The sequence below is a fragment of the Sardina pilchardus genome, chromosome 22 (assembly GCF_963854185.1).
Source record: "Sardina pilchardus chromosome 22, fSarPil1.1, whole genome shotgun sequence".
NCBI classification, from domain to species: Eukaryota; Metazoa; Chordata; class Actinopteri; order Clupeiformes; family Clupeidae; genus Sardina; species Sardina pilchardus.
Genome location: NC_085015.1, coordinates 8,273,873 through 8,290,922, shown reverse-complemented (window position 1 = coordinate 8,290,922; position 17,050 = coordinate 8,273,873). Strand labels below are relative to the sequence as shown.

Here is a 17,050-nt window from a genome sequence, read left to right as displayed (position 1 = left end):
TATATGATTGTACTTTTTGAATGTCAGCGATTCTGATGACTTGTCATGTTTTGACAGGTTCTGGAGGGACGTTTTACCAGTGGTCCCGCGGTGTCCAGATCCGAGCCAACCTCGACTTGGTCATGGACTGGGCCCAGGGTGTGGAGCTGGGAGAACTAGCGCTTGGCTGCCTCAGCAAGCTCTCCGCAGCGGTGAACCTCCTGGCAACGCCAAAGGAACATCTTCTCCAGGTTAACCTCTTTAATAGTCGTTACTCCGCTTTCTTTCACCTCTCTGGCTTGAATCCCTCTCTCTTTTTTTTTGTTCCTCATTTTTCTTTCCTTCCTCACTTTACTTGTCAGTCTACATGTCTGCATGCTGTGTTTGAATCAGAGTTTTAGTCTAGGATTTTGAGGAGGGTAGAGAGCTGTACAACGTAGCCTACTCCTCTCTACACCTTTCTGATTTTTCTCCCTCCTTAGGGGACTATCAGACTGAACACTTTTTTTTGCAGTGAGCTGCTCATTTTCTAGGTTGTGAAACGCAGCCCCTCGCTTTTTATTAGTCTTGTCCGAAGGTTACCTCGGTTTTTCTTTTCCCCTTACATGCCCTTACATCCACTTCTGTCCTCATCATAGCTTGTATATCTCTCTCATATCTTTCGCTGCTCAACCTCTGCATCCCATGCTGTGTCTAAACCAGGGCATCAGTCAGTCTGGACTTTTGAGGAGGAGGTGCTCTACAATGAATTCCTCTATGCATTAGGAATATAGAACAGGAAATACTATGGAAAGATGTCATCCAAAACATACACAATGAGGCTTAGGAATTAGACCTAGATGAGGCCTCAGACAGGCTAGAGACGAGGAGTGCAGCGTGGGTCCTTTGGAATAATCAAAAAAACGATACATCTCCTGGAAGCACATGTGTGCGGCCCATGGCTTTTGTCTGACCTCGACTGCAGCTCCCTCCGAGGCTCTCGTGTGGGAAAACTGTGCGTTCTTTTCAAATCAGTCCAGCTGATACGGACACAGAGGACACTTTTTAAAAAGTCCGGCAGACAGCAACGCACATCACCCTCTCCAGACGTTATTGTTTCAGCATCAGCATGCAGGAATGCCGAGGCACAAGCTGGAATGAATGCACCGCCACCACCGCACCGCTGCTGCTCTTCCTGACGCGTTTGGGGTCTGCTGTGTGTAGGAGATTAGCGAAATTGCACATTTCCTGTCCTTCAAACGCTTTTTTTTTTCGCGAAAAGAGCCCCCACTCACATACACATCACTATCTCTGGACACATCAGGAGCTGAGTGGTGTGTTTCTTGGGGGAATGATTTACAGGAAGTATGGTCCATCAAAAGGATTAAGTCACGGGGACACAAAGATGCTTTCATGAATGTTGGGGTTACAGTACATGATGCTGTCTTATGGGTTCCATTGTGTGCCATTCTTCATCATGGTATTTTTTCTGCGCATTATGTTATTCCAGATGGTATACATCATCTTGATCTTGATTTTGATAAATGTTTTGACTGCATCTGCACTCGTTTACGTTGAGTCATATTGACAGGGATAGAGTGCAGATGAGCAGGGTTGTTTTCTCAATGCATAGTTGTTACCCAAACTCTTATTATCCCCGCCCGAACAAAAACAATGTTTTTTTCCCCCCTCTTGTTATTGTTTCCCGTAGAAATAAAAATACAAAAAAATAATAAAAACAGGGGTTAGCTGTGGCCATGGCGCTGTCGTGACATCACGCCACCCATCAGGCCATAACACAGCATTAGGCTGGCGTTTTTCTAATTAAGACAATAATAAGTGATAGAATATGCTTGTTCCCAGGTTTAATTTCCTATTTTGCTCTGGGGTGGATGGGTGGGTGGGAGGGGGGAGGTATCGCCATGGTGACTCACGGGAGGACTGGAATGGAACATTTGAGGAGGATGTTTCCTGCTTTCCCACTCGCTCTGTCCATTTCCATTAGCACAGCCATCAGACAGGGATGAAGCCTCCTAATGCGTCCATTTCCCCCTGTACTGACCGTTACGGCATCACCACCAACACATTACCCTGTGCGTCAATGTGCTTTGTTTCTCACTTAAGGATTTCATTCAATTCCACAAAATGAAATGGCTGCTGTTGTGCAAAAATACAAATGTAGGGTCCGGATTTCCTTCGCCTCTGAAACAAGCAAAGTTATTTGTGAATGAACTATACAGTATAGCCATCATGATGTGTTCATCAGTGTTGTGGTTAGGGTCTTGCTCATGGTATTAAATTAGCATAATCTAGCTAACCTATCATTCAAATTAGGGCCCATAAGGACATTAGCCATGCCAGCACAAACAAAATGGGGAAAAATGGGTTACAGTTTGCAGTTTGATAGGAAAGCAGTTATCGAATTTAGTCTCTTAGGGCCCTGTTTTGGCGATCAGAAACGAATGGTCAGAGGTGCAAAGTTTATAGGCATTAAAGATGTGGCCAGTCCACAATCATTAATTTAATGGTGTGATTTTGTGATCAAATGCTGGGCGCAGGGTGCAAAAGGTGCAAAAATCCCTCACTTTATTGAGTGTAAAATAAGAATAAGCCTTGTATCGCACTTTGCGCTTAGTCTCTATTAGTTCATTTGTCATTAGTATTCATATCCCTCCACTAACCAACCTCATATGAAGATAGTATCTGCATCTTTTGTTTACAGATATTTACATAGGAACCATGACCTTCAGCCATGTAACTATGTGTACATCAGATTTGAAAATGTCACAACAATCATGACCTAATGTCCACAACAATCTATATATTTAATTTGTGCCATAATTAGCCGATAAGCACAGCGCTGTCTGATTCACCTCATAAACAACCCACTTCATCACTCCGTGGGTGGAGGGTATATTGTGTAATGCCACATTATGATTACGATGGGAAATGGTGTCTGCCTTTTTGTCTTAACACATGTGGAATACCTCATTAACAGTGAACAGTAAATGCTCAAATAAATCTAATGGTCTCAAGTCATCTGCATTCAATACACAATGTCAACACATTTAATCATACTTTATGCCAACACAGCCTCATGGCCTGGTACCGACAAACTTCAACACACACTCTTAACCACATCACCACGGGAGCCAGGGGTTATTCTGTCCATGTGTAACAGAGAACAGGAAATGCTCAAACAAACCTTGTGGCAGAATCATCTGTATTCAGCCCACAGTGTAAACATATTGTACGGGTTTAAAGTTTTAATGATGCTGTTTTATGCAAAACGCGGCGTCACGGTCTGGTGCATTCAAAGAAATAGAGATCAGAGCTGACTCTGTCTGTTTTGTGTGTGTCTGTGTGTCTGTCTGTCTTATCAGGACACCTGGCGCTCCCTGCGGAACGAGTTTGCGCAGCTGAACCCGGCGCAGCTGCACCACCTGCTGCGGGAGTACAGCCCCGGCCGGGCCGGCCCCCTCGCCTGGACCCCCTGCACCACGGAGGCCCAAGCCGCCTTCAGAACCGGTCAGAACCCCCCCGTCCGTCCGCCTGTTGCGTGCCTCTTTTTTTTCAAGTTTCGTTTTATCTCATGAAAGGGGAGCAGGCTGCATGCAGCTCAGCGTCTCGGATAGATAGGGTTTTTCGCCGTGCCTATAGTCTAATCTAGCCTGGTCACCGCACCGCACGCGGAGGAAGTTCCCACTGGGAATTTTTTTATTCGGAAACAGCTGGTGGCGTCGCAAAAAAAAAATGACGCAGTTATGTTAGATGGTGCTGTGGTCGTTCTGTCTTTGAAACCTGATATTTCTGTTATTTTCATCCTTTTTTTTTTTCGCCTGTGGTCACTGATACCACTTCAGAGCCGAACTGGTCGACTCAGAGTTCAGAAGCACTAATGTGAATTTGGAAATGCATGAATGAAAAGTTTAAATGAACAGCACCATACACAGTGCAGAAATAAACAATGACAGAAACAGACATCCCCATGCATTTGTAGTTAAAATGGCCCTTTGTATATAACGTAACGAGTATAAATGGAACTGACATGATTTGATGAGAGCTATTTTAATGGGGGGGGGGGGGGTTAATATATTTTTGGGGCTTTTTATGCCTTTAATTGGATAGGACAGTAGAGACAGGAAGTGAGTGGGAGAGAGAGTTGGGGTGGGATCTGGAAAGGACCACGGGGCGGGAATCGAACCCGGGTCCCCGGCATGTGATGCAGGTGCCCCAGCCAGTCGCACCACGACTGGGGCCCTATTTTTATGTCTTAATAAGCCGCCTAAGTGACCTCTCTGCATTTCGCAGTGGACATCCTGGAGAGTCTGGACAACCACCCGCCCCTGGTGCTGCCCTGCAGCGGGTTCGTGCTGGAGCTCCGGAGGCCCGTCAGAGACGCCGAGCTGACGGAACAGGCCGCGAGGCTGCAGGAGGTCATCGACCGCCTTCCTCCTGGTGGTGGTGCTGAAACGAACCCAGGTACCACGCAGGTTAGTCACTTAACCTTTTGATGTCATTAGCACACCTGATAATGGCAGGAGAACTGGTGTAAAATAGGCTCTCAACACAATTCCCTCAGCACAAGATGCTAACGAATGATCATGGGTTTGGCGACCATCATGGAGAATGCAGATGAGAAATCTGTGACAGCATTATACTTTACTTTCAGTAAAAGTGTCTGCAGCTAAACGACCAATGTAAAATACAGTGAGTCTCTTTTTCTTCTCCAGGACTCTGTAGTACCCATGGAGGCCAAGGTCACCAAGATGGAGTCTCTGCCCATGGCCCAGCTGGAGGTTGGCCAGGTGGAGCGGGTGGTGCCCCATCACGACGGTGGCGACTGGTCGCCGGGCCCCGTGCTCTCTGCCGAGCCTGGCTCACGCGGAGCCCCTACGAACGAGAAGTCGATGAGCCCGGAGGTCCAGAGCGCGGAGCCTCAGAACCTCAGCCGTCGCCACCACCGCCACCGCAGCAGTAGAGGTCTGGCGCTGGACCCTGCTGGACCCTGCTCGCTCACCCCACCCACCACGCCACAGAGCCTCCGGTTGTCGGAGGCCGAGACGGAGACGGTGACCGAGACCGATCACCACGAGGAGGAGAACGATCTACAGCGCCGAAACGCCAGCCGCAACCACAGCAGCGCGGGAACGCACTTGAAAGGTAACGGCATTCGGTCGCCGGCCGCTCTTCGCCTGAGGGACTGGATCACATCTGTGCAAACACTGCGCCGTGCATATGAATGATTCAGCGTCGGATCCAATGGTTTTTATGGTAACGTTTTCTCAAAGGATACCTCCGGTTTTTTTTTTCCAGTCCGCTCTCTGGCTTTGTGAAATATTTCTGCAGAGTGCAGAGTGCCAGGAAACAAAGATGCATTTTTTTTCTTTCTTTCTCTTTCTTTCTTTCTTTCTTTCTTTCTTTTTACCAACCATGCTTTTTGCTTTGAAAAGTAACTCTCGTTTCCATGTGTCATCTGCGGACACTGTCTTTCTGTCTGCAGACACAGTGAAGAAGATGATGGCAGAGGAAGAGGAGGAGGAGGAGGAGGAGGACGATGAAGACGAGGATGAGGTGTTCGCTGTGGAGCTGAGGAGGGGAGTGTGTGGACTGGGCCTCGCCCTGGTGAATGGAACAGTTGAGTGATGATGCGTTGCACCCCCCCACCCCTCCCTGGAAACTGAACGCTCGTTTGATCTGAACGGTTAAACCAGAGTTATTTTCCACAGATCATTTTTCAGAGTAATTCCCAGACCCATTACTCACCATTGTTTTAAAACAGTTCCTAAACGCACATTTAGAATATTTAAAATGGGTATTAAAATGATGTACGGTTTTAGTAAGATGGGGTTAGATAAGGTTTTGTACACACAGAACTACCAGAGATGTTTAAGGACTTTGGAACTACATAATGAAACTATAAATTGGTCTTGTTAGTAATAATCTCACTGCATGTGCTCCATCTTCCCCTGCCTACAGGACTGATATAAATAGTCAAGAACATATGATTACACTTAAATGCTTTACTTAACCAGGTGAATTACAGGTAGAGAGAATAGATGTTCAAAGGCAGTGGTTCCTAACTTGGGGTCCGGGGACCCCACTAGGGGCCACCAGAGATTGCAGGGGGTCCGCACAATGTTGCCTGGGCCGAGGTTGTGAGGTTATCAAAACTATATGTTTGCGCACACTAAATGTATTAATTAAGCAATAAGCCCCGAGAGGCCGTGCGTTATACTGTATAATCGAACAGCTAAGGGGCGTTGTTAGGCACGACGCGAAGCGCTGCGCGTCACGGTTCTGTCCGTCCTGTCGGGAATTATTTTCCGATAATGACCGCCGTTATACATTATCCCTTACATAACACACCCAATTGGATAATCAAAACCCTGTATAATCCAAATTAAAACACATTTTTGTTTCACATTTAAATTTATGTATCTATTTATTACCCCTGACCTCTGAACTTGCGTAAGCAAGCTTCAGATCGGGCTAGGCTAGACATTAGTAATTCATGCCCGGATCCCCGATTGTTGAATAAAATAATGTCTTTCTAGGGGTTCAGTTCCCTTGTAATACTAAAACAACTATGGCAGGATAAAGTACATTTTAGAACATAAGGGTGTGTGTGTGTGTTTATTTGTTCCCAATGAGAGAGAGCTTATGGACCTGAACTGAACAGAACAGAGTGAACAAGGACACCCAGTGGTAGTGAGAATGAGTGAACAACACTCATTCAAGCCTTCAAGGGAAAAAAGGTCGGGAAACACTGTTCTTAGGGCAGAATTCAGTGCCCTTGTAATTCTACAAAAACTGTGGCAGGATAAAGTACATTTTGGAACATGTGTGTTTATTTGTTCCCAAATGAGAGAGAGCCTACGGAACTGAACTGAACAGAACGGAGTGAACAGGGAGCCCCAGTGGTAGTGAGAATGAGTGAACAACACTACTTACTGTACCGTAACTAGCATTTTATGGCTGGTGCCATCTACACACCCAGATTTTTTTGTTTTTGTTTTGTTTTTAAAGGGCTGCTGTCATATCATTGTCTCCTGTTCATGCATATCATTAAGTGAAGTGGAGTCAAGTCAAGTCACTTTGTTTATGGCACATTTAAAAACAACAAAAGAGCCACACAACAAGTAAGGCAGTAGATTGAAAGAGGAAAATAAAATATATATAAAAGATCAAATTCAGATAAGAGACATTAAAATAGGGATGAAAATATATAAATACATAAACATAATAAAACCAAGTAAAGCAGTACAGGTAAAACAAACAATAAAAGCAAAGGAACTCTTGTTCTTAACTATTAACTGCGTGCAACACACATCCCTGGTTCTGGAAATTTGTGGAAATGCGGTAGCACCAAGGTTAAAAAATTTGAGCGGAACCGGTTCAAGAATGCCTTCTCTGTGGGTAAAAAAATGACCTGAGAGAGAGAGCATATGGAGCAGAACTGAATAGAATAGACTATGTGCACAAAAGGCCCTCTGCGCAGGTCTGTTTCCAGTGGAGCCAGGTGTGTTTGAACCTGCCGCTGTTGTTAACGTAATTAGTGTCTACATGGACTCAGTTGTTTGTTGCACTTTGGAATCAGCATGTTTAGATAAAGAAGGATTTCTGCGTTAAAATTGTTACTATTTGGCAAACACGATATTCAGTGTGGGAGTGAAGATGTAAGGAGCAGAATATAGCAGATGTTATTGCAACACAGTTAACACTCCATAGGAAATACATGAGCGTACTGGAAAAGCATTTTGTTTGCGTAGTCTACTGAATGAACAGTGACATCCAGTGGTAGTGAGAGAGAGAGAGAGGATTTATCTGTGAGTCAGTATACTACATTATATGAGTCATTGGCTGTGTCTCATTTCAGAGTCAATTATTCAATAATAATAATAATAATAATATAATAATCAATTATTATATGATTGTGCCCTGTCTTGTCCAGGAGACTCCACTGGAAGTGGACGGGATTTACATCAGGTCCATCCTCCCAGGCTCTCCTGCAGCCCAGAGCCACAGCTTGTGTCCAGGGGACCGCATACTGGCCGTGAACGGCATCAATCTAGTGGGGATGGACTACCACGGGTAGGTCAACACTTACTCAGCAATGGCTCCACTGGATTCATTCATTCATTCATTCAACCTTCAGTTATTATTTCTCGGAGAGTCATTGAGGGTAGCCCTCATTTTCAATGAAGCCGAGATAAACCAAACGTTTGATGAAGCAAAGTTATGTCTGAGAGTTTTCTTTATTGTATGCATGAGAGTTATTTCTTTTGCATGTGCTCTCCCAGTGGGAGGGATCTCATTCGGCAGTCCGGTGAAAAAGCACGACTGCTAGTGGCCAGGTCCACATCATGGAGTGGGCGGAGCAGAGTGTCACAAGACTGCATAAGCTGACAGTGACCACGGTTGCTGGACTCAGAATGACACACATGTGTATCCATAACCAATTGTACATGCGAATATTTATGATGTCTTTATACACGTTTATACAAAAAATATTTTTCATGATTTTAATATGAATGTACTGTGTGTGTGTGTGTGTGTGTGTGTGTGTGTGTGTGTGTGTGTGCAACTGGTTGATTGTCGTGTTAAAAACAGTCTTTGTGTGAGCACAATAATGAATTATTAATCTTTAGTAATATTTGATGTGCCTTAAGGACATGATATTGCTATGTTGTTTTGCCTGTCTAGACAAGCTTGTTTACCTTTTACTTTGTCCTAGTTGAGGGGGAATAGTCTTTGATAAAATGACATTGATCAGTGTCTTTATCTAGCACATTCAACATTGTTCCAACTTATGCTTGTTTATAGAATATAAATAATTATTTTAATTAACAGTGACATAATGGAGCAAAGGGCAGCTGCCTCATACAGTGTGTTTCTTTTTAAGAATTTTAAAATGGAATTGATGGCGCTGAGTGTTGATATGTTTGTAACCCCCCATGCATGGACAGTAAACAGTAAACAGTACACTGCACACACACACACACACACACACACACACACACACACACACACACACACACACACACATACACACACATACACACACACACAGCATGAAATTGTTTACAAGAGAAATGATGAAGTGGAAACCACGTCTACCTAAAACTGATAATATGATTACATGAACAATAGAGTTGGAACATTTTTTTTTAATTACTGTGATTAAATGTAAATACCATGTTTGTGTTCTCTTCTAATGTCATCATTTATGTGACTCCTTCAATACTGAGACCACGCACTCTCAAAAAGCAGTATACTGACACAGATAGACAGATACATAGATAGATTGATAAACAGACTTAAATAGAAAGAGGGGGATGAGGAGTATACACGAGTTCAAGGGGCAACCACCAGCCCAGCTATCAAGTCCCTGCCATTGATAGTAAGTGATTGCCATTGCGGTGTTGGAGAGCCTGATGGCTCTTGGAATGTCCTCTCTGCTGCAGGTGCTCTTGTTCTGGGCAAGTCAATGTGCGCATTTCCAACACAACTCCTGGTGAGTGCTCTGCTGCAGCCTCAATCCAAGCACTGCAACAATTGTGCTCAGAAATATCCAACGATTTATGATCAACTTGAAGTATCTAAATGATTTCAACTGCATAAGTTATTGTCTTCTAATATTTCTCAATTACCCAAAACCTCATCAAACTTGTCTACCAGAGTGGAAATGTGACCACACCTGGATTGTTTTTAAATCGTCAGGAATGGATTCAGCGTTCTCATTAACCCAAACCATTCCAAAATTGTACAAATCGGCCAAGCAGTTCGAAAAAAAAGGTGTTTATGCTAATGTAATTGTGCAAATTCACAAATTGCCAATTATGCAAGCTTGCATCAGACGGTTTCTAGTGTACATGCTGGGGACCAATACTATACATTCCTAGCATAAAACTTTTGTGTACTCAACATTTCCGGATTCACCAGACCAGACAGCACAAGCTTAAAGCTGTCCAGCTCAGTAGCCTACTTTAGGAATGTAAGCACTACGCTTCTCTGTGCGCATGTGTGTGACACACACACACACACACACACACACACACACACACACACACACACACACAATAAATACAGTAGATGTCAGGACTTCAGGCTATAAAGTCCACTCCTGATAAGACGTGTCGACAGCTCAGTTTCAAGGCGATTTTAGTCCAATGCGTAAAAGATCATGACTGAAGCTGAGTTGTACTCGGTGTACAAGGGCGTTTATGTTCCTAAAGTTCTTCACCCCCCTGAGTGCCTGAAGTACTACGAGGAGTTCAACTTTCGCCAGGATGACATTTTAATTGTTACTTATCCAAAATCAGGTAAGTTGTCTAAGCCCCTGAAACGGGCAACCACTAACTCAAACACACTGTTGTGTACTATCAGTGTTTTCATAGCTATTACAGTAGCGATAGTTCGCGGTTCATTGAAGTGTATTCTTATGGCCAATTGCCACTGTATAGCGTCATAGAAAATGACAAGAGAATAAAACTAGAAATGCAATTCCAAGGAATTACCAGTGCATGAAAATGCAAAAAAGTACAGATAGATAATGGTTACTAAGGTGTAGCTAGGGTAAACATGGTGGTTGCATAGTTTAATGAAAGTTCATAGTGTGAAGGTAGATGCTTTAAAGCTTAAACATTCCAGTTCTAACTTAACTAATGATTTCTAACAAGTATGTTAAAATGTCAACTATGTTAACAATGATAACCAGGTTGATTGGTTTACTTAGCTAATGATTTCTAACAGTAATGCTAAAAATAATAACAATGCTAACAATGCTAACCAGGTTGACTAGCTAACTTAGCTATGATTTCGAACAGTAATGTTAAAAATGCTAACTATGTTAACAATGCTAACTATGCCAACCAGGTTGATTAGCTAACTTAGTTGATGATTTCTAACAGTTACGTTAAAAATGCTAACTATGCTAATTATGCTAACAATGCTAACCAGCTTGATTAGCTAGCTTAGTTGATGATTTCTAGCAGTTATGCTAACAATGCTAACTATGCTAACCATGCTAACTAGCTAACTTGCTACTGAGGACTTCTATTTTGAAACATTTGTCGATAGGGTATCCAAGGCTGCCGCTATCAGGAGTAAAGAAGTTACTGTAGTAAAATCATGTTGGTTGCTATGGAAACGGTCATAAACGCTTAATTTTAATGGTTGCTATGTTGGTTGCTAGGTACATGGAGGTCTCATGTAGTTGACTGGAGGCATAGTTGATGATAACTGACAGTTGGAATGGTTGAACAGTTAAATAGTTGAGTAGTTTCAATGGTTAAATGATTTAATAGTGTATTATTGCAGTGAGGACTTTTATTTTGAAACAGTTGTGGAAAGAGGAAACAGTTAACAGGATATGTAGTCTTCACAGAGAGATTGTATGCTTAAAGCCTGAGAGAGAGAGAGCTGCTGCAGCTGGCCTGGCCACCTGGCATAAGATTCTAATTGCCCTATTATGATGTCATAATCGCAATGTTAAGTCTATGGGGAAATTGTCATTTTAATTAATTAATAGTTAAAAAAGTATAAAAGTTACAAAGTTGAAAAATACAAAGCCCGGATGGCCTAAGTAAGACCTACGCAGCGCAGTTTGAATGAAGTTTCTACGTTAAACGGTTGAAGCTCCATTAAGTGCGTTAGAAGAAGAATAATAATAAGAAGAAGTTTTGGAATAACAGTACAGTGCATTTTCATGCACTGTAATAACTTGATCCAGTAAAATCCTTGACACGATCAAGAAAATCTACCGGCTCACAAGTGAACCATTCCCGCGTTTGGGCGTATAACCACAATTCCATCACTGTTGACAGACTGGCGTGTCAACTGTAGGTCTTTGTGTGCAGACAGAAGTCATGCATCACCAAATGGCACGATTACTCATCCTATTTTACTTTGGGTTCTTTGTCAGTAGCAATGTTGTTATTTTTATGTTGTAGTCAGACATGTATGACATTTATGACTTACTTGTTTAAGCCAAATACCCTACACGAAACAGGCCAGTTTGCTTCGACTCAGCCTCAAGATTGATTGCAACACTGCACTTCTGATATGAGAAGAGCAGAAACTTGTGTTCACTATTGTGCAATTACTTGGCATAAACTATGACGGCCCATACTGGCACAGGCACAACATGGATGCAGGAGATTGTCCCATTGATCCAGAGTGAGGGGGATCTCACCCCTGTCCAGACCATTCCAAACTGGGACAGAGTGCCTTGGCTGGAGGAGCACAGAGCGAGCATCCTTAATCTGGAAGACAGACCCTCTCCACGGATATTTGCAACTCACTTCCACTATAACATGATGCCAGAGTCCTTCTTCAAAGTCAAGCCAAAGGTATGGTTTCCGGACAAATCACTTGATGGTGCATTACTCCTATATTTGCATCTTAAGATACAGTAAAACTGGCTTGGCTGTGCAAAATGTTGAGTTTTTTTCCTCCCCTCAGGTGTTGTATGTCCTGCGAAACCCAAAGGATATTTTCACTTCCTCTTTCTACTATTATGGAATGGCTTCATTCCTGGTGAATCCAGGAACAGTGGACGAGTTCATGGAAAAGTTTATTAATGGAAAAGGTGTGGAACTTTTATGTAAATCATAAAGATAGCTAATCATAAAGGTCACTCATAGGTCAAGGTCAAAACATAAAGGTCACTCATTTCAAGTTGTCTCTAAGCCAAGAGTTTCAAAGGTCAAGTTTTAAAACAAAGGTTCTTTAGAAATGTTCCTGCACCCTAAGTAAAGTCACCATTTCCCCCTACACAGTAATGTTTGGCTCCTGGTTTGACCATGTAAAGGGATGGACACATGCCAAAGACCAAGAGAATATTTTATACATCTTTTATGAAGAAATGATAATGGTAAGTTGATATCTGTTGCCATTATTATATGTTGTGCCAGCCTGGGTGTTCCCATCCTGCCTTGCTAGGTGATTTAATTCACGCTGCTAAGGCAGTCTGGAAACTAACACCCACATTTTTGCCTGATGTTGGCGACCAATCACAGAACATGGGAGAAAGCAAGACCATGATGAGCTATGCACAGACGCATTTGATAGACATCCGTGACGCCCAATTAACGGATCTGGGCATTTTTTCATATACGATCAAATGAACGTCTGGTTGCCAGACCACGTCTCATTTGAAAAGTGGTAGGCACTAGCCAGGCTAATGTTGTACCAGGATTTGGAAATAACAAAGGAGTCTTGTTTTATTGAGACAAAGCTCCCTATTGGTCATCATGGTAGTGTTTTTTTCTGTAGCCTACTCTCAGCTATTTTTGCATTCCCTTGGAATAGTCCTGTATTCCCTCACAATACAAATCCTATTTTGCCAAATGCCAAAATAGCTGAGAGAGAAGAATCACCACCATGACCCTTATGGGGGACTGCATATCCAGTATAAGTCCTTTCAACATGCATTTTAAACTTTCATTTAATTTTAAACAGGATCTCAAAGAGTCTGTTCGTAAACTATCATCTTTTCTTGGGAAATCCTTGAGCGAAGAGGTAATTGAAAAGATATCTGATCACTGTGTGTTCAAAAACATGAAACAAAACAAGATGTCAAACTATTCCTTGGTGCCAACTGAGTTCTTTGACCAAAAGAAGTCAGAGTTTTTGAGGAAAGGTAAGGACAGTATTTTGCTATCTTATATATTGAGAATACAGTATATATATATCGTATAATAATTTCCATCTATAATAATTTCTTATAAGGCAATATTGACGCATACAAATAATTGTCGTCACCATTATTTTGTGTTTTCCAGGCATTTCCGGAGATTGGAGGAATACACTGACTACAGCCCAATCAGATCATTTTGATTCTGTTTATGAGGAGAAAATGAAAGATGTCAAGTTCAAATTTGTCTGGGACTGATGTTGAAAAACAAGCTCATTACTTTGATTATTGTGGCATAATGAAGTTTCTGAGGAAATGCTTTAAGTGGACAATTCAGATCACTTTTTTTAATACTAAATGATGCCAATCATTTATCCTCATCATGACTAAATCTGTCGGGCAAAGAAGATTTTTTCCTTTGCTTGTCATTAATTTGTAAATCAACGGCAATGCCCGTGTTGCGCCTGCATTGTAACACATGCAAGTGTGGTGTGAGGCGTGGGAATGAATAAACAAAACTCAACAAGCATTTCGCCGCTGGCGTCAGCTACACAGCTAGAAAAATATTTTTTTAATATTTAAAACTGTTTTTACAGCGCTCATATCACTATCTCATGTTTATGCATATCATTAAGTCAAGTCAAGTCACTTTATTTATATAGAACATTTAACAGCAACAGAAGTGTTTGGCAAGTACGGCAGTAAATTGACTGTACAGTAGATACAACCATGGGAATGGAGCCCAAGGTTACAAGGATTTCAAGACGGATGACAAAAGATCATGGTTTACTTGGTAGCACCAAGATTAAGAAATCTGAACAGAATTTGGTTCAAGAATGCTCTATCTGTGGGTCGAAAAATGACCTGAGCGAGCATATGGAACAGAACGGAATGAACAGTGGCATCCAGTGGTAATGAGTGGTAATTCATCTGTGAGTCAGCATATGAATGGGCCCTACCGTGTGCCTGGTGCAAGGTGGCTCTACTCTACTAACCAAGAATAACATGGCCTGTAGGGAAAGGGGCATACAGTAAAGCACAGCTGAAGGCACTGTCATGGGCACTGTCATGAGATATACAGTAAGCAGCAACTCCTCTGCAGAATGAATATCCTTAGGATTCATTCAAACATTATTGGGGTGTGTGCTGCTTTTTTCAGGATACAGTATATTTTCGATTGGTAACCCCTTGTCAGTCAGTTGTGAAAGTAATTAACTGTGTAGAACTGTTTTGTTGTTGACAATGAGATCACTGTAGAGTTAGTTTCCCTTTGCCTAAGAGTTCAAATAGTACGCAAGTGCAGATGCATGTTATAGTCTGCTAGTCACAAAGAGGTTTTTAGTAAAGCAATATTTAGTGTAGAGAGTGACAGTTTTCTTTATTGTATATATGAGAGTTATTCTTTTGTACTGTACAGTAGGTCTCCAGTGGGAGAGTTCTCAATCGGATGTTCGGTGAAAAAGCACGGCTTCCATTGGCCAGGTCCACATGGAGCAGCAGGAGCAGGGTGCCAAAAGACTGCATAAGCTGACAGTGGCCATGGTTGCTGGACTCAGAATGACACATTTAAATCCAGGGGCGGAGTGGTAATCGGGAGATTCGGGACATTTCCCGCCAGGCCGGCCGGCCTGATGTTGCATTTACACTGGCCCAAGACGTGCCTGAGCGGCCGCTGGAACATTTGTTATCATAAGATATTTTCTCAAGTGTTTCCGTCATTTGAAATCGCTCATCGTTAATTGCTTTATGATGGAAACCAACCACTATTTAAACCATTCAGTTGCGATATATACCTTAGTCATGGTTACCTTACATATTAATTACAGGCCTATTCATCTCAGTTCTCTCCGATCAGTGCATTTGTGTGTAGCCTTGGGTGTCTTCATTTAATTCTTCATATTATTAAAACGTGTTATTTAACTCTTTTGGTCACAAATAAATTCAAAATAGAACAGCAAAGCCTCCTGGGAATGGCAAATACGTTTGCTAGGTCAGTCTATTACAGAAATGTAGGGGGATAGATGAGCGGCCCCTCCTCTAATGGCATGGCCCCTTAGCCTACACTATTCGTGAAAGTAGCGTTTTGATAGTGAACGGATTAGGTGTTTGCTTGATTAATATGGAAGGCAAGAAGAGGAAAGAGAAAGAGGGGGCTGAAAAAGGCAGAATTAAGAAGAAGCGACTGCTGGAGGAGCATGCATCTAAATGCTCAAAACAGATTTAGGCTACCCGTAGTCTAGTCCACGGCCATTACGAGTGCAGGTAAATTTGACAGAATGAAAATCATTGACGCAAAGCTCAACTACGTTAGGCTACTTGCTAGACGGAAAATATCACAAGCTAGTTAACTCATGTAGCCTACATTTCAAACGAATAAATGGCTTACAGTTTTTTTCAGTGACTGACATAGCGTTTGTCCAAACAGTTGTCACGTTTTCAAAACTCTAAACACATTGCGGCCATACCATTCACACATTTCATGTCGTTTTCGCACAATATGCAGGCAGTGAACACATTTCCACAATGCTTACATTTTCTTAACAAACAACAAAATGATGGATCGTTTTTCTATTATTTTACAGATGTTACTGTTAACACATGACATCCCACAATAGTTAAAACAATTCCAACCCTCAGTAACCTCTCCTTCTGCAATGATATCAGTTCAAAAACAATATATCTCAGCTGATAATAAACAAACAATTGAATAACTGGCACATAGATGATGTTGGGTAAATTGGGCCAACCACAGCTGATTCCAGTTTGTCTTAGACTCAGTGGCAGGGGTTACTTTTTACATTTACATTATACTTACACAGTAAAAGGAGGAGGTGATGTTTTTGGAAACAGAAACATAAAAAGACAAATACTGTAGCCTAATGTCTGGATGAGGAAGAGTAAGAACAATGGGCCCAGGGAGAAGAGCAAGGTGCGGAGGTGCAGGAGCAGTGAGAGGAGCAGGCCCAAGGAGAGGGCAAGGTAGAGATGTAAAATGCTTTTGACTTTTGATTACAGTATATGTTACAGTATATGTGGACATACATTTCCCAACCAAGAAATTTAGTGTAAAAATGGTGTATTGCATGTTTTGCATGCAAATGCCCGTAAAACTGAAACATGAAAGTCTGGACGTGGACCTTCATAGATTGACTATATTACATTTAGCCAACATTTTGTTTGTGTTTATAATATACGGAAGGTGGTCGTGCTCAAGGAATGGGTGGGTTGGGCCGGCAGTGGGCTGGCGGCGGGTAGGGGGCCGGTGTGGTCAGAATATTCCCGGTGGATTTTAGTGTCCCACTCCGCCCCTGTTTAAATCCATAAAACAATTGTACTTTCATTTATTATGTTTTTTTTTATATACATGTTTATACAAAATATATTTATCATGGTTTTAATCTGAAGTTCTGGTGATACTCTCCTGTCTATATCAGCTTTACCTAAATGTGCTGT

The 17,050-nt window shown here is 42.2% G+C and overlaps 2 protein-coding genes across 2 annotated transcripts in view; both read left to right on the top strand.

The window, feature by feature from the left end:
• radil2b (Ras association and DIL domains 2b) overlaps window positions 1–9,111 on the top strand; it is a 29,636-nt gene extending 20,525 nt beyond the window's left edge. The window contains exons 10-16 of the mRNA XM_062526949.1: window positions 58–230; window positions 3,342–3,486; window positions 4,270–4,451; window positions 4,692–5,121; window positions 5,462–5,595; window positions 7,913–8,052; window positions 8,262–9,111. Coding sequence (XP_062382933.1) covers window positions 58–230; window positions 3,342–3,486; window positions 4,270–4,451; window positions 4,692–5,121; window positions 5,462–5,595; window positions 7,913–8,052; window positions 8,262–8,367 — 1,310 coding nt within the window. The 3' untranslated portion in view covers window positions 8,368–9,111. The remainder of the gene's footprint in view (window positions 1–57; window positions 231–3,341; window positions 3,487–4,269; window positions 4,452–4,691; window positions 5,122–5,461; window positions 5,596–7,912; window positions 8,053–8,261) is intronic.
• Window positions 9,112–10,044: 933 nt separating this feature from the next.
• On the top strand, window positions 10,045–14,126 carry LOC134069869 (sulfotransferase 2B1-like). The gene is made up of 6 exons (XM_062526001.1): window positions 10,045–10,283; window positions 12,100–12,311; window positions 12,424–12,550; window positions 12,741–12,835; window positions 13,423–13,603; window positions 13,746–14,126. The coding sequence occupies exons 1-6, from the start codon at window positions 10,145–10,147 to the stop codon at window positions 13,853–13,855; spliced, it is 864 nt and encodes a 287-aa protein (XP_062381985.1). The 5' UTR covers window positions 10,045–10,144; the 3' UTR covers window positions 13,856–14,126.
• Window positions 14,127–17,050: the final 2,924 nt, after the last annotated feature.